We start from the raw sequence: 27383 nt of genomic DNA on the forward strand, positions 1-27383 counted from the left end.
GGTTGATGGAATAAGTGGAAAAGCCAGTACAATATATCTCTATAAGCTTTGATTAGCAGCAGGGTGGAACCTTGTGTTTAAACGATGGGAGGTGATTTTGCACACACTCTTTGTTAACCTAGCACGCAACATTGTTTATTAATGTGCTAAATACTAGAAGATTTTCGGGGCAGATTTAGAATTTTGAACATTGTGTGCAGAAAAAGGCGTGCGAAAATTTTCTCTAAATGATTTGCAAGTGGTCATCTACCTGAGTGGTAAAGAGGTGTGTTGCTCTTGCATCGGTGTGAGTACAAATTCTGTTAGTTATCTAATCTAACAAATCTATCGTTTGACAAAAAAAAAAAAAAAAAATGATTTGAACGAAAGGGTTTGAGGTGGAACATACACTAACTAAACCTATGAATTTTGCATCCCTATAGGTTATGTTTGGAGTTTAATTTTGTACCTGCCATGTAATTTAATTTGGTAAATGAAATGTCTTAAATTCGATTCTCTTTGAATCACATAAAAAAAAAGTGCAAAATTCAAATGCCAATTGTAACTTATCCAAATTTAAATAATAAAAAAAAAATGTTCAAAATTAAATATTGACATTCGACAACATATCAATTAAATATCAATGTCAAATACAATTTAACATTGAAAAAAGATCATTTCGACTAATTTGTGAAATTAAATTACGAGGCTTTCTTTCTTGTTCTTTGGCTTCTTTGCCTTGTTGTTCCCCTACTTTAAAAAATTACGAGTCTTTTTGGTGTCAATAAATATAGGATAGTGCTATTCATGCACTTATTTTTATTTTTTAGACATTCTTGTTAATATTTGATCATTAATATTTTTCAATTCATTCGATACAACTATTAAAAATTAAAAAAAAATATAAAAAGTAAAAATAAATGTGTAAATAACAATATCTTAAATAACTTTGGCCTTTACTTTTTTCCTTTGTATTATTTTTATTCTATCATGCTATTGATTAACAGTTCCAGTCTTCCAGACAAAACCAGGAACAAAGCCCGCGGGAAAATGGAGGAAGACGGAGGAGAACCACCTCGACCACCCCATCCGACGAGCTCCGAAGCCCTAACCTCAGACCCGCGTCTCGATCCACAGTCCACGTGTCCTGATTCCACACTCGATCCCAGTGAGGACAACCGCACCGATTCGAAACCCCCTCCGATGAACCAGACCGAGATTTTCCGAGCTCTCGAAGTGGTCGAGAGAGACTCCCTGGCCATCGCCGACAGCTTCACCTCCCTCTTCGCCTCCCTCCGCCTGGCCCTCTCCGAGGTCACTCCCTCCTTCATCCCAATTTTGTTTTGGCTTCGACTTCATGTTAGGTTCTCGAGAAAGTGAAAGAAACGGAAGGAAAATTTGTTTTCTTTTATTTTAGTTTTTTAAAAATTTTCTCTTGATTAAATCATAATTGAATGATTGGGGAATTGCTGCAATGATGAAGGTTACTAGCAACTCAGTTGATCACATGCATTGCTTTGGTGACGCTGCTGGCCGCCTTCAAGAATCAGGTATGTTTATGCAAAACATTGTAACGATTTTATAGTTAGGATGATTAATTCCGTGTTCCGAATTTATGAAATTGAATAGTAGCAATGTTATTGGATTTTGAATTTCAGTGCTTGATGCTGCTACCAAGGGAAATCGGTATATAAATTCATGTCTCAGGTAATTTACTAAAGGCTTTGATCATCTCCTTTCGTGATTCGATAAATGTTGGGAGATGGAAATTTCTTTGGATGGTATGATCGCTCAGAATTCTTGATGCATATGATATGATTAAGGTTGTGTAATTTGAATTAGTAACCATGAATAGCGGTTTCTGCAACTTGGTTTCGTCATATAAATTGATGGTTCGTCACCAACCTAATGATCTAAACATGGAGTTATTTGTTTTCTCAGTATACTCATATCTCCTACTAATTTATGTCATATGAAAAAGTACTTTTGCAGTCAATGTATATAGAAGGATATAATATTTGTCAAATTCTGTTTCCCATTAACAGTGTGGCACATATTCTTTTTGTGAGTTTGTGACTGGCCACGGAACTACTTCCACAAGGAAGTGTTTACCTGTATCGGAACCACTGATACGACTGTCTCAGCAACGCCTAGTCTTATGTGGCTGTTGGGTGCTTGGTTCTAGGATAGTTAAACTTTTAGGTCCCTCATAACGATGGCCTTTCTGAACAAGATGTTGAATTTTCCTTTTTTGGCAGATTAAATGAAGAAATGAAGGGCATTGACAATCTAGCCTTGCAGCTGTATCCTTAACAGTTCGTTACTTAGGGTGTATACCTATGTGTGTTTCATAGTTTATGCTCTTGAATTCCCCCAGACCCACCATAGCTGTGGTGGTTACTTGCGCTGAAATCAAGGATTCATCCTGCTCTGTCTGCTAATATGAACGCAGCTGGATGCTTGGTGGGTTATCAACCTGCTGGCGGTTAAAATTGCTCATCAACCCAATTTAGAATTCCCTTGAACTGCTATACCTGAAATGCTTTGGTTTTGTGATATGGGTTTTCTTTTGGTTCCTTAATGCATGACCAGAAAAATCTTGAGGAGAAATGTTGATGCTCTCGACTCAGGTGTGAACAAGCTCCTTCGTCTTCCATGATGTCGACCTGCCTGTTTTTATTGCTAGATCAGTTTTGGATGTGGGAACTTCTCTTCCATTTATTTACTTATTCCATCAGGAAATTTTGGTTACCGAATTAAATGTGTGAACTAGTCGTCCACTTCGGTTCAACTTAAGCAGATGCGCTATTTCGTTGGCCGATAAGCGTTGAACATGGAGAGCATATATGTGAACTATTATGGTGAAAGCAAATATTCATGTTTATTTTGTTCTACCTCTTGGTTCCCTTTGCTATAAAATTGTCAGCAGCGGCAGATGTTTAGCAAAGCCTATTTGGGGGTCCGAGTCTCTTACCATATGGATGCTTGTGGCCCAAACCAATCCACCATGTTTGGTCGTTTCCTGGCCCAACTTGTTAATGGGTTTGGAATGCAGGTCCATACACTATGATTACCAAAAGGGCCCCCTCTATGGCCATCATGTAAGCTTACTTAAGTTGAAAATCTTGCCACTTAATATTACGGTCTTTTATGATTCAGCTTAAATTCTCTTTACATTCTCATTATAGTAGAATATTATTGTACGGAAAAAAACTCAATAAGTGTAATCTTCGTATGTGTAATTTTCTTTCTCTTACATTGAAGCTTTAGAGTGCACAATAACTTTTTGGAATGCTAATAACAAATTCTAAAGAGCAAAACATCATCAAGGGGGCAATAATAATAAATAAATAAATAGAGTTTCATCAAATTATGTATTATTTATTTATTTATTGTCAATGCTAGCATATGTAGGTCGGTAGATATCTTGGCATGAAAATTATTAATTAGATAGTCCAAAGAAATGTCAACACATTGATTAGTATGAGACCAAATTCAATTCCATATAAAAAGTTGAGTTTAGTCAATTGATCTCCTTCTTTGTAGTTTAATTAATTTTAGTGTAAATTATCTTATCGTTTATGGAAAAAGAAAAAAAATTGATCTTGAAAAAAACATGCAAGGGCAACTTGGGATATAATATGCTTTTGCCACTGCACAAGTTTGGACATGGTCCAACTATCTATCCTACATCTTCACTTACACACGGTAGTTTATTCACAACCTAATTGTGCTATGTTCGTCTTTTCTTGGGTATTTACAGATATTCAGTTTCGATACAAATTTAATTATTGTATTAGATTTAATGGCCTAAACTAAGTGACTAATGACTGTTGGATTTGTGCTTACACACTATAGTTTATTCACAACCAAATTGTGCTCTATTGGTTTATCGAACATATTTTCTTGGATACCTAGAGGCACAACGTACCAATAAAAATTTGATCATTGTATTTGATTCACTGGTAAATTGAGTGACTAAAAACTGTTGATTAATTTTAAATTAACAGTCAAATATGTGCGGTGTGGGCGCATAGTATCTTTTTAAGGACTAAAAAAAGGTTTGATGAGACAATTAAAATAAATATATGTAAAGGATTGATGGAATAATAGTTATGAGGTTTAGGCAGATTAAAAAATTGATTTGGTGAATGGTGGTGAGTTCCAAAGGCCAATGGGGTTAATTAAAGTCTTGTCTTGAATCTAATTAAGAGCATTTAAATATCAACCACATCGTATCTTGGTTGAAACTTGAAAGATACTCCTGACCTAGGAACCCCTAAAGCTAAATGGCCCCCACATTTATGGTATATTCAAACTAGTCTAGTTATAATATTCAAAGAGGAAGAAAATAAACTTAATTATTAGCCTAATTTGGTGAGAGGTTACTATCTTCATTCCTAGAATTGATAACTTGTATTTCATTAGTTAGAAAAACATGGTTTGGGATGTAAAGCATGCTTTTAGAATGACGAAAATGTTTGTTGTCAGCTAAATTTTTTTTTGATAAAGTCTAGCAGAAAAAGTTTAAAAAATGCTTATGGGGTCATGGAAGCACAATCACCTCTTTTATGTATTTTTTAACGAACTGCTTGCTTTATTAATTAAAATTTAAACGTGATTCCAATAAAAGAACCACTAGCAAAATGGCTTAATTTATAAAAGTGATTCTTACAAAATATGTTGTTAAATTGTGAGTTGATGAGGTGACCCTCAGTTGGATGTTTTCCTCACAGATAACGTTAGTTCATTAATGAATTAGCTTACTTGGTTAACACAAGCATGTTAAGATGAATGCTGATTATAGGATTAACTAATTAATTAATATATATATATACACATACATACATACATACATACATATATATATATATATATATATATATATATATATATATATATAAGTATATGCATTTTTTTGTACAAGCGATAATGAAGTAGAAGAAATTCGAGTAGAATATCTGGGATATGAGTTAAAGAAGAAGACCCTATGAGTAGGTCAATCAACAACTTGTTCATACTAAGTATTTCTAATTAAAAATAGAGGAATCATTTTGTACAGGCTACATTAGTGACAAAGGCGAAGCTATAGAGGCACAAGAAGGGGCGGCCACCCCTTCCTTGTTGGAAATCAAGCCCAGGAGCGATGGTTTCCAGCCTTTTGGTCTCGTAAAAAAACCTGCAATCTTGTCTGGTTGCTCTATTGCTTGTAGGGTTTTTTTTTTTAAAAAAAAAAAAAAATCTAGGCCAAGATGACGTTGTTTTGGTCCTGGAAAAAAAAATTAAATAAATTGTAAATGGACGTCATTTAGGCGTTCAGTAACAAAAAAAAAATAAAATTAGAGCAATCAGAATGCAGGCTGTGTGCCCCAATTCCCAGCAGCAATAACAGAGATTTCCCTCCCCCCTCATTGGCCCACATGCTAGCAACCAAGTCCTTAACGAACTTTTGCGTAAGAATCATTAAAGACGAACATGCAATTTGGACTGGAAAGGAAGCCCCTTCTCGGTGACACATTGCAATCTTTAAAATCCTTAGACCCGAAATGGGGTAAGGTGAACAAATGAGCGGTACGCTATCTAAAAGAAGAAAAACTCATCAAAGTCAAGGCTCTAAAGGATATTACAGACAAAGTCCTATCATTTTCTCATATTTAATCTGACTAAGGCATCATGGCATGTACGGAGCAAAAATTTTCTATGGGCTTACACCCGGTGTCGTAGTAAGGTGGTACTTCGGTTATCGTAGTGGAAATCCTTATGAACACTAAGTTTGTGAGGTAATATTTTTCCAAGTCAACGTTACCTAGGGGACTTTGAGTTTTGTCCCGGGCCTATAAATTTGTTCATGTTTTACTCTGTTGCTCATTACTCTAGAGTTAGATTTACTTGGAAAGATTTGTCGTATTAAAATACTATTTCTTGATTAGGAAGGAAGGGATGAAAAGTTTCAAGCACTTTATTCTAACAAAATGAATGACTTCAAGAAAGTCATAAATTCTCATAAAACATGTGAGCACATGTTTATTATCAAAGTCCCATGAATAGGGCAAAAGGAGTACGATTCTTTGGGGAGACAAGCCTTCACCCCTAACATGCCAATTGTCCTAAGGATGCTACATGGCTGACTTGACAAGGATTATCAACTATGACGAGGTTCAATCTATCGTCAAGCTGACTGGAAGGCTCTACTTCAAGGAAGAATCGGGAAGCCTCCAATGAAGAAGAACCCATTGAAGAATCTCAACACTCTCCTAAAGTTGAATCCATATACTAAGGCTGTGAGGAGGATGTTGCCAGTGGTTCAATAAAGGATGATGGCTACGGAACCCGATTAGGGAAGAACAATTATGGCTTATCCATAATTCATTTGATTTTGCTTGATAGAAATAGATATGGTAAGTTCCTTGGTTACAAATTCTAATGATCGAAGGCTTAAAGTAAAAATTGAGTTTGGGAACTGAGGCATGAAAGGGATAGAAACTTAAATGAAAGAGTTTGAGAAAACAAAACTAAGGTTAGGCTATTTAAAGAGGAGCTGTAAAGAGTTCTCACTGTTGAATTTGAAGAGTTTTTGCCTTGAGATTCATATGTTCGAAAGACGAAGTCACTCGGTGATGCAAAGAGCCACTCCTTGCTAAATGTGTAAAAACCACTTAACATCTCTCATCATTGCTGATTACTCTCTATGATTCTCAAGACCAAATGTCTAAATCCGAAAAGTCAAAAGTTCACAAGGTTCGAAGCTAGAATGCCACGCGTTAGAAGAATTAAAACGGTATGTAATTCGACTTACTCCAAAGGGTATGGTTTTTGGATAACTATCCATTCTCAAGGGAAACAAGTTCTTTCAGATACATAGTTACATAGTTAGGGGCAATTGTGGGACCAAAGTTTTCCAAGATCGTAGTAAGGTAGATCGGTATACACATACCTCAAAAGTCTGGTCATGGACTCAACAACCTCCACTGCGGAGCTGAATAAGCAAAGAAACTATACCATCACCATCATGTTCCAAAATCAGTAAGTGAAGTTCAACGACTCCCTTGAGAATGACCATGTTTGTTTTGCATAAGGAAACCTAATCTGGCAAAGAATCAACGGGTTTCCTATAATCTCGGGGTTTTTACAATCTAAGGATTGGAGTACCCCACAAGTAATCACACTTCTAAGAGGATGGAAACTTCCTAGATATCCTTTGGGACTCTCCTAGTTTAATAAGGATTTTACTATCCTAAAAAGTCATCTCATTGACCGGTATAAATACACCTTTCTAGGGTTCATTTCTAGTAGTGCAATTCTTGCATACTTATTCTCTTACCTACTGCTTGAGTCTTATATTGCTTACTAACTTGACTGTTAAAGAGTCTATGACTAGCACACCTTCTCGATCTTTGGCTTGCTTACGACAGTTTGTTCTTTTACATGTACTTGGATTTGTGCATCTCCTCCATTAACGGTAGTGCGTGAATTTGGTTCAACCTCTAAGACCATCTCCAACCCTTGGGTTAAAACCTAAAATTTAGGTTTTAAACTAACCCAGTCCTTCTCCAATGATTGAGCCTAAATTAATTTTTTGGGTTAAAACCTAAAATTTGGAAAAATTTAACCCAGAATTTAGGTCAGGGTTAAAAGGCTGGCCCACCAAAATTTAGGTTTTAAACTAACCAATCCTTCTCCAAAGGTTGGATCTAAAATAAGTTTTGGGGTTAAACCCTAAAATATATTTGGGCAATTTTAAAATTTTAAATACATCAAATCCAACAGCTAAGATCAAATATGATCAAATTTAACGGTAAAGGAAAGATCTAAAGGCCTGAAATAAAATCCAACGGCTAAAACAATTAATTTTTTTTATTTAAATCAAAATTCATCCAAAAACTCTATAAATATTAAATACAGGTTTCGTGGAGTAGGTTTAATGAATTTTCAAATTTTCTCGGAATCTAAATACTTTTAGGTTCAAATGTTCATAGAAATAAATTATGATAATCTACATAAATTTTATTTTGAAAAAAGTTAGCGAAAATTTTTTTAGCCTAAATTCATTATTTAATAATCTTGGGCTAAAATTTTAACCCAGAACTATTGGAGCAAAAAACTGTTTCTGGGTTGAAATCTAAATTTTCTGAGTTAAAGATTTTAGGTTTTAACCCAAGATTTAGAGATGGTCTAATGGTTGGGTTAAAACTCAAATTTAAGTTTTTAAACTCGCCTAGAGCTTCTCCAATCATTGGGCTAAAAAATGGTTTTGGGTTAAAACTTATTTTTGGGTCTAGGACTAGTTTAACCCAAAAAATGAGCCAAGGTTAGTGGATGGGACCTAGTTGCTGATGCTATCAACCACCTACGAAAAGGCCAATGACTATTCTTTTGCTCTGACAGACCAACAACAGTCTAGGTTCAATTTTCTTTTTAAAAAAAACTTAATATATAAATATATTAAATTCAATAGTTGAGATCGAGTATGAGCAAATCTAATGGTAAAAGAAGATCCAACAACCCAAAATTAAAAAACTTATTAGCCAAAATTCACCCAAAAACTCTATAAATACAGGTATTTGTTCAAACATCCACACAAAATCCACTCTCGTCAGACAATTCTTCCTTTTCTTTTCTACTCACCAATGTATTTGTGTTTGAGAATGATGTAGGTTTAATGATTTTTCATTATTTTATCGAAATTTAAATTTTTGGTTAAAATGTTCATAAAAATAAATAAGAATAATCTACACAAATTAGAACCTAAATTTTCAGGCTAAAAGCTTAAATCTTAATTGTCACAGCCCGTCTCGAAATATTTATTTTCGACGGTGTGAAATTACTTATTTACCTTTGGATGTTTTTTGTGGTTATGTGGGTTAAGTTTTATTTGGAGCAATTCAAAGATTTTCCTAAGTTTTGGAACACTTAAGACTTAAAGTGTTTGTTTTGTGTATTGGAAGACCAAGTAGGACCACCATACACCAAACTTTTTCCCTGTGCACTCTCTCTCCCCTCCCTTTTGATTTTTCTGCAACGTCCGTACAAGTGTACGGACAAATCTCGAACCCTCTCATTCAGACGCGGATTGATGTCAAGAATGTAAGATTCGAACTCCTTACAAGCTTCTGAGTTCGTATATGCTATTTTTAGAACTTGAAAGCTTCAAAAACCCCGAGAACTCTAACCCCAGATTTCATGCACTATTCATGCACTAATTAATGTGAGGTTTTAAGGGGTTTCTAGGAGTTTTTAAGGACATGGGGAGCTTTGAATCATCCTCACGAAGCTCAGAGAAGAAAAACCAAGCGATTTGGACGTTGGGAAATCGAGTTCGACGAGTTTTAAGTTTTCGCCGGATTATCGAGCTTTCTCTGACGAGTTTTTGTGGATTTCAAGCCTTGAAATTGGTAAGGATGTGTTATTCTAGTTATAAGCTTTAAATTGAGACCAATTTCATGAGTTTTGGGTAAGAAATGACTGAGATACAAGGATTTTAAGATTTTCCAGTTTCCGGAGATGGCGACGGTAGCCGAAGTTCGAAGGTAGAAGACAGAGAATATTCTGTCAAAGTTTGACAGAATATTCTGACGCCCTCAGGTAGAATTAACGGTTTCGATTACTTTTTAACAGAATATTCCATGGAATATCCCTAACGGGGTTAGGGGATTCCGTTAGGGTTCCCTGCGCGTGGCCGTGCGTAGGGCCGTGCCCTTGTTGGCGCGTGACGACGCGTGAGGGCTCCAAAAATTATTTTAAAAATTTGGACATGTTCATGGCGTTGTGTAGGTCACAATGGTATATTTATATACCTCAGTTGAGCAATGTATGAGAAGTTATTAGCTAGTATTGGTTATGTGCTTTAAATTAATGTTTTTATAGTTGTTTCGCATATAGGGGAGACTTATCTCGAGGACGAGCACAGTCAAGGGCGGCTCAGGGGTTACAACCCTTCGACATACCAGTTAGTGGGCTTTTGGTTTTCAGTATATACTTATATACCTGATATTTTCCTAGAAAATGCGTTTAAATGAAAGTATGCTTTGAAATGCCATGCATATAAATTTATATTCAGTATATGAATTAGTATATGATGCATAATATATTATTGTGGTGATGTGGATGCTCAAGTAAGCCCAGGTGAGTTTATGAATTGTGAATGTGAATAACGGTTGTGATTAATTGAGAAACATTGAGCTCATAAACTTGCACCCAGGTGTTAGTGATTTAACTAGAGATATGGCACATGCCTGTGTAAACACGGAAATTCCTGCAATGAATAAGACAAGAACACGTGTACAAAATAATATTTGTATTAATGATTTAGGGGTTACAATCTCTTCTACAAATTTAACCTCTGATTCGATCTTCGCAATGTGTAGATTTATGGATTGTGCTGTTGGTCCAAAGGGCTTTCAAGGTTTGATCTTAGGATGAACCGGTGATGAACGATGAACGCTTTCTTCAAGGGGTTGTCGGGGCTTGATCTTGAATTGGTGGAAGTTCTTCAAAGGCCGTTGGGGCTTGATCTTGAAGGAGGATTTGGTGGAAGTTCCTCAAGGGCCGTTGGGGCTTGATCTTGAAGGAATATTTGACAAAGAAGGAAGAGAGCTTTCTTGATCCTTCGGGATTTGCTTGGGAGCTTTGGAGTTTCAAAGCTTGGGAGCTTTGAGAATGAATCACCACCATCCATTTTTTTGGTGAAGTGAGTGGATGTTGTAGGTGAAGTGAGTGGTTGTTGTAGGTGAAGTGAGTGTATGATGTTGGTGAAATGAATAAAGGTTGTAATTTTAATGCATTGGTCAACATTTATTTCACTAAAATTTCGATGTTTACAAATGCCCCTACTTCAAGGCGCTTCGTATACATGTGATTGTCATGTGTAGGAGATGCGTTTTAAAGTCCCTTAATGTAGATGTCGATCCAAGGGCTGTTGAGGTTTGATCTTGAACTGGGCTGGTAATTTCTTCAAGGGCCGTCGATGCTTGATCTTGAATTTGGCTGGAAGATTTTTTGGTTTCCTTCAATTGTTGATTTTCCACAGGCTTAATCTTGAACTGGGCTGGACGGTTTTCTGGTTTCCTCCAAAGATCTGAACTTACTCATTTTATCTAGTGCTGAATTTGATTCAAGGGTGGAGGAGACTTAATTTTGAATCGAACTTGTGATTTCTTCAAGGGCCGTTAGGGCTTGATCTTGAACTTAAACATGACTACGAGCGATTTCAGGATTTGGACACATGGCAGGTAGGCACGAGATGAAGGTGATGGTCTGTTTCTTTGTTCAGTCTTTCCAATTCATATTGGAGAAGGCCAAGGGATAAGGTCATATGCTGCAAAAAATTTGCTTTGAAAGATCAAGGAAGTTCATGGCATTTTCATATGAACCCCGAGCAGTTTGGTTAACGGTATGATCTTCAAGGGTTGTCGAGACTTTGCTCTTTGACGACAGTGCCAGCGAAAGGCTGTTGAAGCTTATCGAGCTCTTTGATTATAACAACGATGGCGGGCTTGGATTTGACTTAGACTCATTCGTCTGGATTATGCAGTTCTACCGAGAACGGTGTCTTTCTATAATGATTTGTTCCAGCTCACCGTGCTGCATTCTTCTCTGCTTGTTTCTTTCGCATAGCAGAAGTGGTGCGCAACCTTTTTGCTTTAAATGGTCATTCAGAGTATCACTTCTCAGCGACTCATCCATGCTTGGCAGCTTCAGTGTAAAAAGCCAACATCATATCAGCTGTCTTGAAGTATTTGCCGAGGAAATTCGAGACCCGTCAATAGTTGAAGATGAGCACTCGAGAGCAATGCTAGATAAGCAACTAGGTAAAGGTTCCGGGTAATCAGTTCGCTATCGGAAGTTTAATTTCAGGTTCCGACTGATTGCTTTCTTTCTCCTTATCCTGCATGCAAGAGCAAAGGCAAATGAAAGGACAGGGGAAAAACATGATATGAGATACCTTTGCTTTTGACCCTGATGATATGATATACTTTTGCTTTTGAAGAAGTAGCGGATGATTAGCACATGTATTTGTTGCGTTCGTCTCTACCTGCTTCGATGCATCACTTTCACTTACCTCATCTATTCTCCAGGCATCTGGTATCTTCTTTGGTAGTGCATCAACAGTTAAAGATGAGTGCTTGAGAGCAGTGCTAGGCAAGCAATTAGGGAAGGGATTCCAGGCAGTCGATTCCAAATCAGAAGGCTAATTCCAAGCGCCGACTGATTGCTTTCTTTCTCCTTGCCTTACAGAGAAAAACGAGGATAAAGAAAATGATTGGGAGAAAGCATGCTATGAGATACTCTTGCTTTCAACCCTAGTGATATGAGATACTTTTGCTCTGGTGTGACTTGGTTAAAGAGGTGTTTCCAGGGAGGAAGAAAACTGAATATGTTAAAAGGTTTGGTTGCAGATGCATTTGGCAAGGAAAAAGAGTCATGCGTTTTGGATGTGTGCCTTGCCATAGAGGATGGAGGTCGAACTATATAGTGATTTCCCAATAGCAAGTGGTAGTGCGGATGCGGCCTTGTCACCCATGCTTGTCAGCAAAAAATGTGGTAGTTGGAATAATGAACTTCGCGTGTTTTCAACTCTGTCAGTGATATTTGACAAAGTTGCATGTGAGAGCTGAAAAGCTGAGATTGTGTCTGAAAAGTGTAGACGGACTTTAAGTAGGAAAATCTGGCTTTTGAAATTCGAAGAGTGGTGTCTCTCGATTTTTGAACTGGTGGCTGCGTTGCCTCTCCTTTTATAGAGGTATTGACCGCATCCCACATGCACATTTTGAAGATTGCCCGCTCGTGAAAATTGTCTCTAGTGTATTTATGAGATTTTACTCCCTCTAACCCTTTTCTTTACCATTTTTTGAAAATGGAGTACCCGTCTAACATTTGCTTAGATTTGAGTCTTGAGAATGATACAAGTACGCCGCGTCAAGGTAATATATGGCGTCCATCCTTCTTATCTTCTAATGGCCCTCTTACAGTTGAAGACTCCATGATGAGGGATGCAACAACGACTATGATTGTAGCTAGGAACCTTCTCACTCCTAGAGATAATAGGCTACTTTCAAGACGGTCCGATGAGTTGGCTGTTCAAGACTTCCTAGCTCTCAGTGTTTAGTGTGCGGGCTCTATGTCTAACATGGGCCATCGTCTACTTGCTCGAACTCGCCAAGTTGAATCATTGACGGCCAAGGTGGAAAGCCTTGGACAAGAGATCAAACGTCTCAAGCGGGAGAATCGAGAGTTGCGCATGCTTGCAAATGATTATTTGACGAGCATGAAGATGAAGCTTGATCATTTGCAGGAATGTGAAGGTCGGATTCAAATTGACCATCAGAAGTTCGTGGCTTTCTTTCCAAAGGCACCTTTTGCCTTCGCTATCTGGCGTTCGACAAAGTATTAAGGCGCCATATGATCAATCTTTAGTGCCTCTTCTTTTAGGGCTATGCCTGGTGGTGAGGCTTCACGTGAGCAACCTTTGTGAAAGCTCTTTTTTTTTTTTGGTACACACTTGTAACTTCTTAGAGATATCAATGGACATGCTTTATATTATTCAGTATGTTGTGCTAAATACAAATAAAACGTATATTTGACTAAGATGTGTTACTTCTTTTTTTTTTCTTTTTTTTTTTAAATTATTTATTATTTTTTTATTTTATTATCCTTTTAGATGGTGCTTGATGCACCCATTTCCTTATAGATGGTGACTAGTGCACCCATTTCCTTTTAGATGGTGACTGGAAGCATCATTCTGTCGCCACCACCCATTTCCTTTTTCCCTTCTTGATTTGCTAACAGTAGCATGCATTTTCTTTTTGTGTGTGTAAATGTTTTTTGATGATGAGTACGGTAGACTGACATTGCTGGGTTTACTCGATGGGCTTCCTCGCTGCACTGCATTCTTCTCCGCATGCGGACTATTTTTTTTTTCACTTGATTCTTTGGAGACTATTATTCATACAATCACCGCATAGCCTTCCTCTCTGCATGCAGATCACTGTTAGCACAGTCTACGCACTGCATTCTTCTACATATATATATATATATATATATATATGTACGTACATATATAGGATCGAATCATCACTGCGCAACCATTGCACTGCGACTGCGCAACCATTGTCTTCTTCCTCCCCGCAGAGCAGAGGCACCATTTTAAATGGGCTTTGAGTATTAGTATAGTCACTCTCTATATAGGGAGGGTAGGGGGACTTTGATTTAAGTAATGCAGTATCGGGTTTTGTTTTTGTCTTTTGCTATGCTTCGACAACTACCGCTTGCTCTTCACTGCGTGCTGCCTTGCTGTTCGTCCTCTCAGACATTTTAGCATGTAGCTTGTTTATCTTTGGACTGTTGTATATACATATATATAGAATTGCACCGCAACTGCATCTCTTGTTGCTCTACCATCACTTCTTCGCTCGCTGCACACCTGTTGCACTGCTTGTAGTTCTTGCTGCACCATCCTTGCTGTATTGCCGTTCTTGCTGCACTGCCATCGGTGAAGGTCGGGGAGAGGGAAAGCCAGCCAACTCCTTTGCGAAGCCTTCACTCTGGTGAGTCTTATTCATTTTAATCTGAGAAAGATTTTGACATGCACATATATATATATATATATATATATATATATATATATCGATTTTGACATGTATATATATATATATATATATATATATAAATAAAAGACACACACACAAACGGTGATGGGACAATCTACGTCCGTGCATATATATATATATAATATAATGTGTTTATTTGTATATGATATATGAGTACCCCACTGATGGATTTCTTTGCTGTAATGCTAGAATTCTTTAATTTTGAGAAGGCAGAGCAGGATGCTGGGACTTTCACGAAGCTTTCAGAGAAGTGGTAGTCGGTGGCGGAGTGAGCAGGATGTGGATGTACCTGTGTTTTATGCTGCCTAGGGTTTGTGCAAGAGACTGCAACCGGGTTTCACTGTGTAGTGCCTTTTGATCACAGTTTTTCCTCGGTGGTGCGCTGCCGTGTGGTGTTGTGCAAAAGACTGCAGCGAGGTTTCATTGTGTAATTGATAGGAGCATATTTATGCGACTTAGTTAGCTTGTTTCTTGGCATTTATGTTCTTAGTTTGTAGTTATTTTAGTATTTTAAGCTATTTTTGTGTGTTTGTAGGTCCAAAGGGTTAATGTAGCAAATAAGTGCATTTTGGAGCATTTTTGGGCATGGAATGGATAACATATGCTTGGAGCAAAAGGAATGGATGAAATTTGAAGTTTGTGCATCATTCTCTCCCTATAAATAACCATTTTAGCACACTCATTTCACCCAACACATCAACTCATTACAATCGCCCAACACATTCACCTACCACTACATCCACTCATTTCACCCAACACATCCATTCACCTACCACTACATCCACTCATTTCACCCAACACATCCACTCATTTAACCCAACACATCCACCTACCACTACATCCACTCATTTCACCCAACACACTCATTTCACCCAACACATCCACTCATTTCACCCAACACATCCACTCATTACAACCACCCAACACATTCACCTACCACTACATCCACTCATTTCACCCAACACATTCACTCATTACAACCACCCAACACATTCACCTACCACTACATCCACTAATTTCACCCAACACATCCATTCACCTACCACTACATCCACTCATTTCACCCAACACATCCACTCATTTCAACCACCCAACACATTCACCTACCACTACATCCACTCATTTCACCCAACACATTCACTCATTACAACCACCCAACACATTCACCTACCACTACATCCACTAATTTCACCCAACACATCCATTCACCTACCACTACATCCACTCATTTCACCCAACACATCCACTCATTTCAACCACCCAACACATTCACCTACCACTACATCCACTCATTACCACCACCACTACATCCTCTCCCTAGCCTATAAATATATCCATCCAAAGACACATTTAGGGAGACAGTTTAGGGAGAAGGGAGGAAGACACATTCTGCCGTAAGGTAGAGTCTTTTCTTCTTAACCATTCTACACATTCCCACAACAAAAACACAATTCCATGCACCTTCATTTCCCTTTCCTTGCCGTGACCTCCATCCAACCTAAACACATTCAGCCATTCCCTTCCATTTATCCATATGCATCCATTAAACCACACCTTGTGCCGCAACAAAGAGAAGAAGCAGGACCCTTGGACGTGCTTGCCATTCAAGTTGGATTGTTGGAGCGTTTTTAGGTGTTTTCATTCTTTTGTTTTCAATGTCTAAATTTATTTATGTTTGCTTTTGAGTATGAGGAACTAAACCCCCCTTAGCTAGGGGGGAATTCAAAGCCATGAACATACTTGCAATATGAATTGATTACCTTCAGGTTTGATTTCATAAGTTGTGAATTCAATTTGTTTAACTGCTTGATTGATAACTTATTCGTGTATGTTTATTAAGAGTGCATACTTAGTTTGCATGCATGAATATGATGCTAGAGTATAAGGGAGTTTCACCTAATAGTTACAAACTTATATTCACAAGTAGTGGAGGTCGCTTATAAATGATCGCATTAAATGAATTTTTGGCAGGAGTTTCATGCTCATCATAGTAACGAATGCCTCGTCAATACTTATAGTTTTCATAATGCTTAATGATCTTTGATTGTATCTTTATTGTGTTATTCACGAAAAGGACTTTTGAAGAATGCTTGAATCGTTGTATGCGCTTTCCTATCCAATTCAATAACTTAAGGAGAACTTGAAGGTTAATTTAAGCGGACTTAATTAACCTGGGGTGTTGAGTTTCATGATTTATCGAAAGAACAATTGAAAATTGGTTTATGTGCAAGTGTGTCATGTGTGGAGAAGAACCCTCTAGCTAGCCCATCATCCATAGTTTACCCAAATTCGTCCAAAATCTGTTTAGTTTACAATCTGTTTGTTTTGTTTTCAAATTCGTCAAAATCAAATCCCCCCTTACTTTAAAGTGTTTTATTAGTCAAAATTTGTTTTGATTTGTGTTTTTAAGTGTCTTGAGTCAAGTTAGAACCTAATTTTGTCCAAAACCATCCCTAGAGTCAGTTTAGAGTCTAATTCATTGTTTTAAGCTGTTTTGTGTCTTTTTAGTTTGTATTGCATCTTTTGAGTCTAGTTTGGTGTTTTAAACTTACTTTTATGTTTTTAAGTCAGTTTAGAGGTTATTAGCAAGCCCTCCTAATCCCCGGTCCAGAACGATCCCTACTTACATTCTTTACTATAATTGATACAAGAGGGTTTAATTTGTGTGTTAAGTAAAATTCGCACCAAATTTTTGGCGCCGTTGCCGAGGATTAGCAACTTTGCTAATCCCTTGTTATTTCTTTTTGTATATTTTCGTGTCTTTTGTTTTTAGTTACTGACTTTGTTTATGTTTGTGTTTTTTTTTTGTTTGTTTTACTTTTGATATTTGATTTAGTTTTGTTTCCTTGATTTCAGGTACTAGAGAAGTAAGACATGGATTTTGCTACCATTCAAGCTCAATTGGCGAAACTTACTTCTCAATTGTCACAATATCCTGAAAGGACCACAATGCAAAGTCTCCCTACATATGGTGTGTCCTATGGGCAAGGATATCCAACTCATTAATGTTCTCAATTCGCTGCGAATGAAGATGCTTGGGGTTATCAAGGCCATAACCAATCATGGGACAACATGTTTTCCAACGCTTACAATTCGGATTGGAGAGATTATTCAGATTACATGTGGGGAAAACCTCAATAATTCCAACAAGATGGATATTGGCAGCAAGAAGAGGAGTTCTATTCAAGACCTATGCAGCCACCACAACCTCTTCCACAACAATTCCAATCAAATTCAAGTATGCCTATGAGTTATGATGAAATTCTTGATGTACTAACCTCGTTAACGCAGAGCTCACAACAAGAAGAATATTTGCCGCCATCGGATGAGTTCTATCACTGGCCATATGAACCATCACAACCACCACAACAATATGCCCAATTCAATTCAGGTATGTCTTTGGATAATGATATGTTTAATAAGTTACTCACCTCTTTGAACTAGGAAGTAGAAAATCGAAACAAAGAGATGCAAAATCAAGCTAAGAAGATGGATGAATTGGAGAAGCAAATTGGGCAGATTATGAAGTTCATGGCACAAATTCAAGAGCAAAGTGAACTCTCCAACTCAACTATTGAAAATTTGAAGGAAGATTTTGAAATCCATGATGCTATCACTTTGGGAAGTGCTATGGAGGTTGGAGGTGAACCCAAGACATCCAAACCAAGCCAAAACATGGATGAACAACTGCTGCTCGAAGAAGAGGAGAATAACAAAGCCACGGCAAGGGAAGAACCACCCTTGCCGCATCCCCATATGCCCTCTATGCCATCCACTACAACCAAGGTAAGCCTAAATTCAATTTGTCCTGGCCCCGTTTCACTAAATGTCCTTATTCCTTGCAGGATCATGCAATCCAAGGAAGAAGAGGGTGAGAAAGGCATATTCGAAACCTTTCCAAAGAATCAAGAGCAAGAAGTGGATGAGGAATGTCTAGAATTCATCAAAGAAGATACACTTGAGACGAAAATTCCCAAAAAAGTTGGATTTTATGACACGGGAAAAGTCATAACTCTCAAAACACCAAATCTGGCCAAGTCCCATATCCCTGATGTGGTGTTCGTAATTGAGTTTGTGTTGGAGCAAGCAAGTAAGCCATCTTCTCCAACTTCGATTTTATTATATACTAACTTGCTGATTTTGATGATTCAGGCACCTACACTAGAATTTAAACCATTGCCGGATCACGTCAAGTATCACCTTCCATTCAAGGATCAATTCCATGCTATGGGCCCTATCCAAGTTTTGAAAGAAGTTTCGTCAAGCTGGAAGACGTTAAAGCAAGCGCTTCTTGGGAGGCAACCCATGTATTCAAATAAGGAAGATTTTTGAATTGCTCCACGATTAGTTTTGCGTTCCTAAAAACCTTCCAGTTTCTGCAGTTTTATTTTGCCATGATTGTCATTTTTATTTGTTGCTTGTTTAATTGTTTTTGGTGTGGGTTTATTTTTGAAACATTGACAGATATGCAAGGTATTTTACATTCATTTTCATAAAAAAAGGGAACATTAAGCAGAAAAATACAAGAGAGAGCCTTCACAAAGGCTGTTGAGGAGAAGTTTCAGTAGTCGGCGGAGCCTCAGCAGTCGGCGGAGCCCCAGAAGGAGGAGGCATCAGAGGTTGATCATTTAGAGCTTCATTACACGGTACAGCCCCAGAAGACGAAGGCAAATGCTGTTGGAAAAAACCCACAAACCTCTGATGATCAAGTAAAATTTGACCATCAGATTCCTGCATCTGGTCAATCTTCCTCTTCATGTTTGTAGCATAGTTATGTGCGAGCCTGTGCAACTGTTTATTCTCATGATTGAGCCCTCTAATCTTCTATTTGAGACTCATCACTTCAGCCGACAATGATTCAACTTGACGGGTTCGAGCAAATAGGCGTTGGGCCATATTGGACACAGAACCTGCACATTGCACACTGAGTGAAGGATTATTTTGTGAAAACATGTTCATTTGAATAACATCAATAGCATGCATTTAACAATTAAAAGGCGGAATCATGCTTGCATGCATTCAAAAACAAAACATTACCCAAGAAATTCAAAGCCTAGTAGATTGGTGAACCAAGACTCAACTCAAATCAAAGTGAGTTGAGAAATTATACCTTTGTAGATTCCTCTTTGCATAAGCAAATGCTAATCACCCAAAGAGAGGGCCTTCATTCCTTGCATCTAAAATCTATGGATTTGGATGGATGAAAAGGTTTCCAAGTTCCCAAAATTGAGAACCTCTAAGTATCCACACCAAGGTTAGATTGGAGAAGAAAATGAGTGACCTTGGAGGAGTAGTATGGCTAGATACACCCTCCAAGGGGGCCGGCCTCCTAGAGAGAAAAGGAGAGACATGTTCTCTCCAATTTTCTCCAAAAGAACCCATAAAGAATTTTAGGCTATAAAGTTCTTTATATAGTCACTTCTTTAAATGACTTAAGAACCAAAAACCCTAATTCAACACACATGGCCGGCCATATAAGGGATATGGGCTTTTGGGCCTTTGTGAATCTTTATTCATTAAATTGTCATACAACTTAAGTCAATGGGCTTGACGTTCGAAGCCCATTGGGCCTTAAGATCCAAAACTATCCCGAGGTCTTTAACGAACTTATTCGTTTGATTAATTAACATATTAATTAATCCTTGCCATAAACAATTAAACCATTTAATTATTCTTACTCATCTCCATTGTTTCTTCAATCTCCACCTTACACGGTGTACGATCCATTAGGTTCCTTTTAGCGAGGCAGTGGGCGATTAAAAGCATTTCACATCGATTGTGAATTGAAACTTACTTTCAATTCTCCCTTTAGTGATTATACACGTTTAGGGCTTCCACAAACCATGAGTGACACCTAGCAGCATATCATGGTTACCCAAGCTAATCAGAAGAGGTGGAGAACCTATTCAGTTTAGGATTACAAATGCAATACGGTCTTTCTCTAATACAATACTCTTGACCACATTGTTTGGTTTGATAGTTTATTTATTCATGTCTACTATCCAATGTGATTCGTGTGCTTATATGATTACCTTGAATGTGATTTGGAACGACTTCCTAAATCTCATTCATACTCTGGCCAGAGATTCCAAATCATATCATAGAGTATTCTCCCTCAAACGATTTGAAGGTTAGAGATCCCTTGTTGCACCTTCACTTGTCTCCATGGCTAAGTGGCTTAACCCCAACGATGCCGTGGACACCCTCCAAATGGAGTGACTTTGACATAATCAAAGATCAAGGACTTAACCACAAGACAACTGTGATGCCTCAGGTCAAAGGACTACTTTGCATTATCCCAACCATGAGTTCTCATGTGACATGAATATGAGAACTCTTCGTTGATCGTGTTCAGTGAACTCATTCTCTATTGAGCACCTACGTACTTGTCTTGATGTCACACACACCAATTACTCGAGACTAGTCACTCTCCCTGAGAGAAGACACAACACGTACTGATCTTAACGGACTGTCAATGCCCAATTGGCAATCCTATGATCAGGAACGTTTAGGATGTGTCTACGAAAGAATGGTCTCATGAATCTAACTTCTTTAGATCGCATTCTCCCAATCACATATTCCTTGGACTTATCGTTTAAGCATATAACATTTATATGAGACGGCTCAAACAATAATCTTTGCCCTTGATATTAAACTAGATTAGTTTAACATGTGAAATGTCCGTAAAGTATCATCATATGATTGGTTTTAGGGCACATTTCCAACAATCTCCCACTTGCACTAGAGCCAATCAGCTTTGGTCATCTGTGATGATACCTCTTCTGTAGTCATTTCATAAATGGCTGAGTAGTAGGCCTAGACAATGGATATCTATATGTTATCCATAGAAGCAACCTTGAGAATAACGACGTCACCATTATACATGATTCTCAATCATGTGGTTCAGTCTCTCATTTGAGTTCAGACCTTGATGAGACCTTGATTCCTTAGCTTGAGCTATCGCCCCATTAGTGTCATACACTTTCTGGTTGGAACCGAATAAAGAGTTCATAAATGAACTTTCCCATCCAAACAACATTGTTGTAAACTTCTATATGGCAATATATTTTGCATTCATAATGGAACACACTAAAGTCATTACTTTAATGTTTCCATCCAAATATCTCTTTAGTCATAATAAAGAGATATCTGTTTATCTCTTCATTCATAATGAAGAAACATCCAATGATGGATTAGATTCACAATCTAATACATTTACGCTTCCATTACGTTACTCTAATTCTTCCTCATTCTTTGAGGAATCTATCCTTTAGTATTTCTTAAATACTTAAGGATTCACTTGACAGTTGCCATGGTTCTGATCTTGGGCTTGCATTGATATCGTCTTGTACCATTCTAGGTACAACTCATATCAACGTTTTTCATACAATATGAAATACATAAATCACCTTTCTGCTTATGCATAAAGGATTCTATTTACGCATTATTTCTATGGGAGTCAAAGAGTACGTTCTCTTTGATAAGAGCAACTTCTTAGTCTTACTAGAATTGTCCATTTGATTGAAGTTTATCATCATATGAGAAACTTCCTTGCATCTTTTGTCTATTATTAGGGATTGATATAATCCAATTATATCCTAAAATCTATCATTATAGATTTCCATCCCATGTATACAGACTATGTCTCCCATATACATTCTATCTTCATATAATGTTTTAAAGTCATAACTTTAACGAAGAAGTATTCTTTTCATTTCCAAAATTAATATATCATATATATTTAAATTTTAGGAACATGATTAACTCCCACTAATCTTTTGTAAACCTAGTAAACAAAAGATTCATTTACATCTTTATGAGAAATCAAACGATTTGATCCTTTTTCTCACAAGATGCTTATAGCTCCCACTAGCTTGCTAAGATTCATGATGGATGGATCTCTACAACTTACATGTCTTGTGATTCATAGTTTTAGACATATATTATTAAGACTATCTTAATAATGGTTTCGGAAACCCATATTATGTCCAAACATTGAATCACCATTTAGTTGTAGCTAGCTATCTTCGAATTAATTGAAACCAAGACTATCTCAAAGATGGTTTCTTCAAAGTCAACCATTCTCTTTGATTGTAGTCACCTTAAGCTACCAATTAGCTTATGAAGGTTTCATTATTTCGGGTCAAATGGTACTTTACCATTTCCTTGAGTATATATCATATATATACACTCAATGTAGTCATAAGGATTTTCATTCTTATTTCTTTCGAATTAAGAGGTGCAACTCTATGACATAGTCATAAAGTTCAAACCATTCAACTGAGACGGTTTATAAATCCTTCTCGACTACCTTGGAGCTTTTGGTATAGGAACTAGGTTGTTATATTTGTTGATTATTATCTTGTCTCTCAAAGAACCCATTCTTTGAGTTCTATCTCTCGTTCATTTGCTCTTAGGCAAATCACATTGTAGGATTACAATGAACTACCCAACAAAACAACATTTGTTAGTTGGTTTATAGAAGCGATATCCAAAAGTTAATTTAAGGATATCCCACAAGATTGTTATCAAACAAATATTGCTTATTAGCTCACAACCCCAAATCTTAACATGCTTAAGATTTGTCTTTCTTTCCAACTACATCTTATGGAGTTATGAAAATTTTGGAAGGATCTTCTAATTTACAATCATATTGTTTTAGAAGTATATATCCTATATATGGGATATGGGCTTTTGGGCCTTTGTGAATCTTTATTCATTAAATTGTCATACAACTTAAGTCAATGGGCTTGACGTTCGAAGCCCATTGGGCCTTAAGATCCAAAACTATCCCGAGGTCTTTAACGAACTTATTCGTTTGATTAATTAACATATTAATTAATTCTTGCCATAAACAATTAAACCATTTAATTATTCTTACTCATCTCCATTGTTTCTTCAATCTCCACCTTACACAGTGTACGATCCATTAGGTTCCTTTTAGCGAGGCAGTGGGCGATTAAAACCATTTCACAACGATTGTGAATTGAAACTTACTTTCAATTCTCCCTTTAGTGATTATACACGTTTAGGGCTTCCACAAACCATGAGTGACACCTAGCAGCATATCATGGTTACCCAAGCTAATCAGAAGAGGTGGAGAACCTATTCAGTTTAGGATTACAAATGCAATACGGTCTTTCACTAATACAATACTCTTGACCACATTGTTTGGTTTGATAGTTTATTTATTCATGTCTACTATCCAATGTGATTCGTGTGCTTATATGATTACCTTGAATGTGATTTGGAACGACTTCCTAGATCTCATTCATACTCTGGCCAGAGATTCCAAATCATATCATAGAGTATTCTCCCTCAAACGATTTGAAGGTTAGAGATCCCTTGTTGCACATTCACTTGTCTCAATGGCTAAGTGGCTTAACCCCAACGATGCCGTGGACACCCTCCAAATGGAGTGACTTTAACATAATCAAAGATCAAGGACTTAATCACAAGACAACTGTGATGCCTCAGGTCAAAGGACTACTTTGCATTATCCCAACCATGAGTTCTCATGTGACATGAATATGAGAACTCTTCGTTGATCGTGTTCAGTGAACTCATTCTCTATTGAGCACCTACGTACTTGTCTTGATGTCACACACACTAATGACTCGAGACTAGCCACTCTCCCTGAGAGAAGACACAGCACGTACTGATCTTAACGGACTGTCAATGCCCAATTGGCAATCCTATGATCAGGAACGTTTAGGATGTGTCTACGAAAGAATGGTCTCATGAATCTAACTTCTTTAGATTGCATTCTCCCAATCACATATTCCTTGGACTTATCGTTTAAGCATATAACATTTATATGAGACGGCTCAAACAATAATCTTTGCCCTTGATATTAAACTAGATTAGTTTAACATGTGAAATGTCTGTAAAGTATCATCATATGATTGGTTTTAGGGCACATTTCCAACACTGAGAGCCAGAGAATCCTTAACAGCCAACTCATCAGATCGTTTGGAAAGTAGTATATTATCTTTGGGAATGACAAGGTTCCGGGCCACCACTGCAGCGGTCATATCATTCTTCATTACCGAATCCCCAACGGTAAGAGGACCAGTAGGGGATATGAAGGATGGGCGCCATATGTTGTCTGGAGAAGGCATGGATGCCTCTTCACCAAGGTTCAAGTCAAAACGACGGTTGGAAGGGCCAGACATTTTCAAAAGGTCGGAAAAGTCAAGATCGTAGAAGTGCAAGAAGGGAGTTTCTAGAAGCAGAAATTCAAGTGTGCGTTGAAACGTACTGCATACCTCTATAAAAATCAGCACTCGACGGGATTTCAGAGATCGAAGAGGTGAGCTCAAAAATCGAAGAGGCCAATTCAAAAATCGAATAGGCGCTAGTTTTCTCAAAACTTGGGCTTGTTCAGAAACCACGGGCCAATCTTCTTTTCCAGATTTGTCCGCACTTGTCACATGCAACCTTTGCACTCGACGGAACTCAGAACTCGAAGAGGTGAGCTCAGAACTCGAAGAGGCGAGCTCAGAAATCGGAGAGGCATCTGCTTTTCCAGACGTGTCAGCTCCTGTCACATACACACTCAGCTTTGCAGAAATCACGGGCAGTTTGTCGAAGCGTCGATTTCAGATATCGAAAAGGCATCAACTTTATCCAAAACGTGTCAGCGCCTGTCACATACACACTCAGCTTTGCGAAAATCACGGGCAGTTTGTTGAAGCACCGATTCCAGATATTTCGAAGAGGCATCAACTTTATCCAGACGTGTCAACATCTGTCACATACACACTCAGCCTTGCGAAAATTACGGGCAATCTGTTGAAGATTTCTGGTGAAGTAGAAAGCACGTGAAGTTTACTGTTCAATCATCCAACGGTTACCGACAAAAGTGAAAGAATAATACCGGTTATTATTTCCTATAAATGTCGACCTTCACCCTCCATAGTAAGGCAGACATACATAACCTTCCGTCATCTCCAAGAATGCCTTCCTAATGAAGCCTCTTGAGTCGCTCAGTGTTCCTTATTCCTTGGGGTACCTCTATAAACAACTCATCCAAAGCAAAAGTATTTCATATCATGAAGGTTGAAAGCAAGAGTATCTCATATCATGCTTTCTCCATGTCCTTCTCCTTGTCGTTGTTTTCATCTGTGGGACAAGGAGAAATAGAGCAATCAGCCAGCACTTGGTATCAATCTTCCGATCTGGAACCGACTGCCTGGAACCCCTTCCTGATTGCTGACCTAGCCCTGCTCTCGAGTACTCATCTTCAACATCTTATGCTTCCAATTCGTTTACCACATCTGCCTGGGGAACAAATAAGGGAAGTGAAAATGATACCTCGAAGCATGTGGAGACAATGTGCTAATTCATCCTCAGCTAGGGACAAGGAGAAAGAAAGCAAGATGTGGGCACTTGGAAAGATTGAAGAAATAAACAGACCATCACCTCTACCTCGTGCCTGCCTGCCGTGCAGAAGAAACAAGCAGAGAAGAATGCAGACTGCACAATCAAATCAACCCAGTAGAAGGAGTCTGATTTGAAACCAAGGAACTCTCGCTCAGAATTCTGAACCAGTTCGAGATCAAAGCTGTGGAAAGACAACAAGATCATCTATCTCCAAAACCAGATTTGCGTTCTTAAACTCTACTCTGTCTGGTTTTTACTTTGCCATACTTGTCATGTTTATTCATTGTTTGTTTAATTGTTTGCTTGTGTTTGTGTGAGTTTATGCTTGAAACATTGAGGACAACGTTCGATTTAGTGTAGGGGTAACCAAGTTGTTTTGCATGAAATTCGTGGGAGTTTATCACCCATTACTTCTAAGTGTTGTTCCTTGCTGTTTTAAGTGTTTTTAAGCTGTTTTGGAGTGCTTTAGTGTGTTTTGACATAAAAATTCGAAAATCTCATAAAAATTTGAAAAATTGTTTTGAAAAACCCAAAAAGAGTTGTTTTTGTGTGTTTGTTTGTGTCTTAGGGTACCTTCCAACACAATGATGAGGATTTGGTTTTTAATTACATGACTGTTAAAGAGAGTTATAAACATGGATGAAAATTTGATTTACTCTTTGGTGTATGCTTGGTTGTGGTTATAATTTATGAATTCACATGCAATCATAAAGGAAAAATTAGTTTTTGTAACATGCTTGAAAGAAGGAACTCAAATGAACGCTACAACCTTGTGAGACTTGAGCCTAAACGTTTATTTGGAGAGTTAATAATCTGTGCATCATTGTTTTCTAAAGTCGTTGCATGATCTCATTATTCTTTGCTTGGTTGCTACTTAGAAGGCGTTTCATCATTTAGTTCCAAATGCTAGAACTCATGCCTATTTCATTCAAAGCATGCTATTGATTTGCATAACATATATTCAAGATGAAGTTGTGTAGTGACCACCAAAGCCAAATTGCTGTGCCCCTATTTCATTATGTGTTTAAGTTTAACCCCGTTGAGCTTTGTTAAGCCTATGTTCTTTGTTAACCCACACTATCCTTACCTAGCCTAGTGTTAGGACCATCCATACCCTTGTTCTTGAAGCATAGTATAGCATGACTTAAAATGAACTCCTTTTTTTATCAATGTATTGCAGAAAGCAAGTGTGGGGGAAGTGATTCTTGTGTGTGTGTGTGTGTGTGTGCCAAAGTCCTTAATAAGGCACGGGTAGAAAAGAAAAAAAAAAGAATTGAAAAAAAAAGTATGAAAAAGAGCTCTAAAGTGTTGTTTGTTAAAGAAAGGGTTCAAAACATTGAATTCGGCCCTAAGTGTTGCATAAATCTTCCCTTTGTAATTAAAAGTTGATTCTGCATTCTAAAATGATTTCCA

At 37.6% G+C, this 27383-nt stretch overlaps 1 protein-coding gene across 2 annotated transcripts; it reads left to right on the plus strand.

The window, feature by feature from the left end:
• The first annotated feature begins 7 nt into the window (after positions 1-7).
• On the plus strand, positions 8-3137 carry LOC126625749 (uncharacterized). 2 transcript variants are annotated; one of them, XM_050294809.1, is made up of 7 exons: positions 8-91; positions 201-265; positions 1001-1293; positions 1463-1529; positions 1638-1686; positions 2238-2282; positions 2572-3137. In XM_050294809.1, the coding sequence occupies exons 3-7, from the start codon at positions 1030-1032 to the stop codon at positions 2636-2638; spliced, it is 492 nt and encodes a 163-aa protein (XP_050150766.1). In that variant the 5' UTR covers positions 8-91; positions 201-265; positions 1001-1029; the 3' UTR covers positions 2639-3137. The 2 variants fall into 2 exon arrangements, with proteins under 2 accessions (XP_050150766.1, XP_050150765.1); XM_050294808.1 differs by lacking the exons at positions 8-91; positions 201-265 and having other exon boundaries at positions 959-1293.
• The last annotated feature ends 24246 nt before the right edge of the window (positions 3138-27383 follow it).

The sequence above is a fragment of the Malus sylvestris genome, chromosome 6 (genome assembly GCF_916048215.2).
Source record: "Malus sylvestris chromosome 6, drMalSylv7.2, whole genome shotgun sequence".
Lineage (NCBI taxonomy): Eukaryota > Viridiplantae > Streptophyta > Magnoliopsida > Rosales > Rosaceae > Malus > Malus sylvestris.

Excerpts from the sequence above, each read along its gene's own strand:
- LOC126625749 (XM_050294808.1), top strand. The coding sequence starts at position 970 with ATGCTATTGATTAACAGTTCCAGTCTTCCAGACAAAACCAGGAACAAA. Across the intron at positions 1,294-1,462 it reads TCCGCCTGGCCCTCTCCGAG|GTTACTAGCAACTCAGTTGA; the intron begins GTCACTCCCTCC and ends GCAATGATGAAG. Across the intron at positions 1,687-2,237 it reads TATATAAATTCATGTCTCAG|ATTAAATGAAGAAATGAAGG; the intron begins GTAATTTACTAA and ends CTTTTTTGGCAG.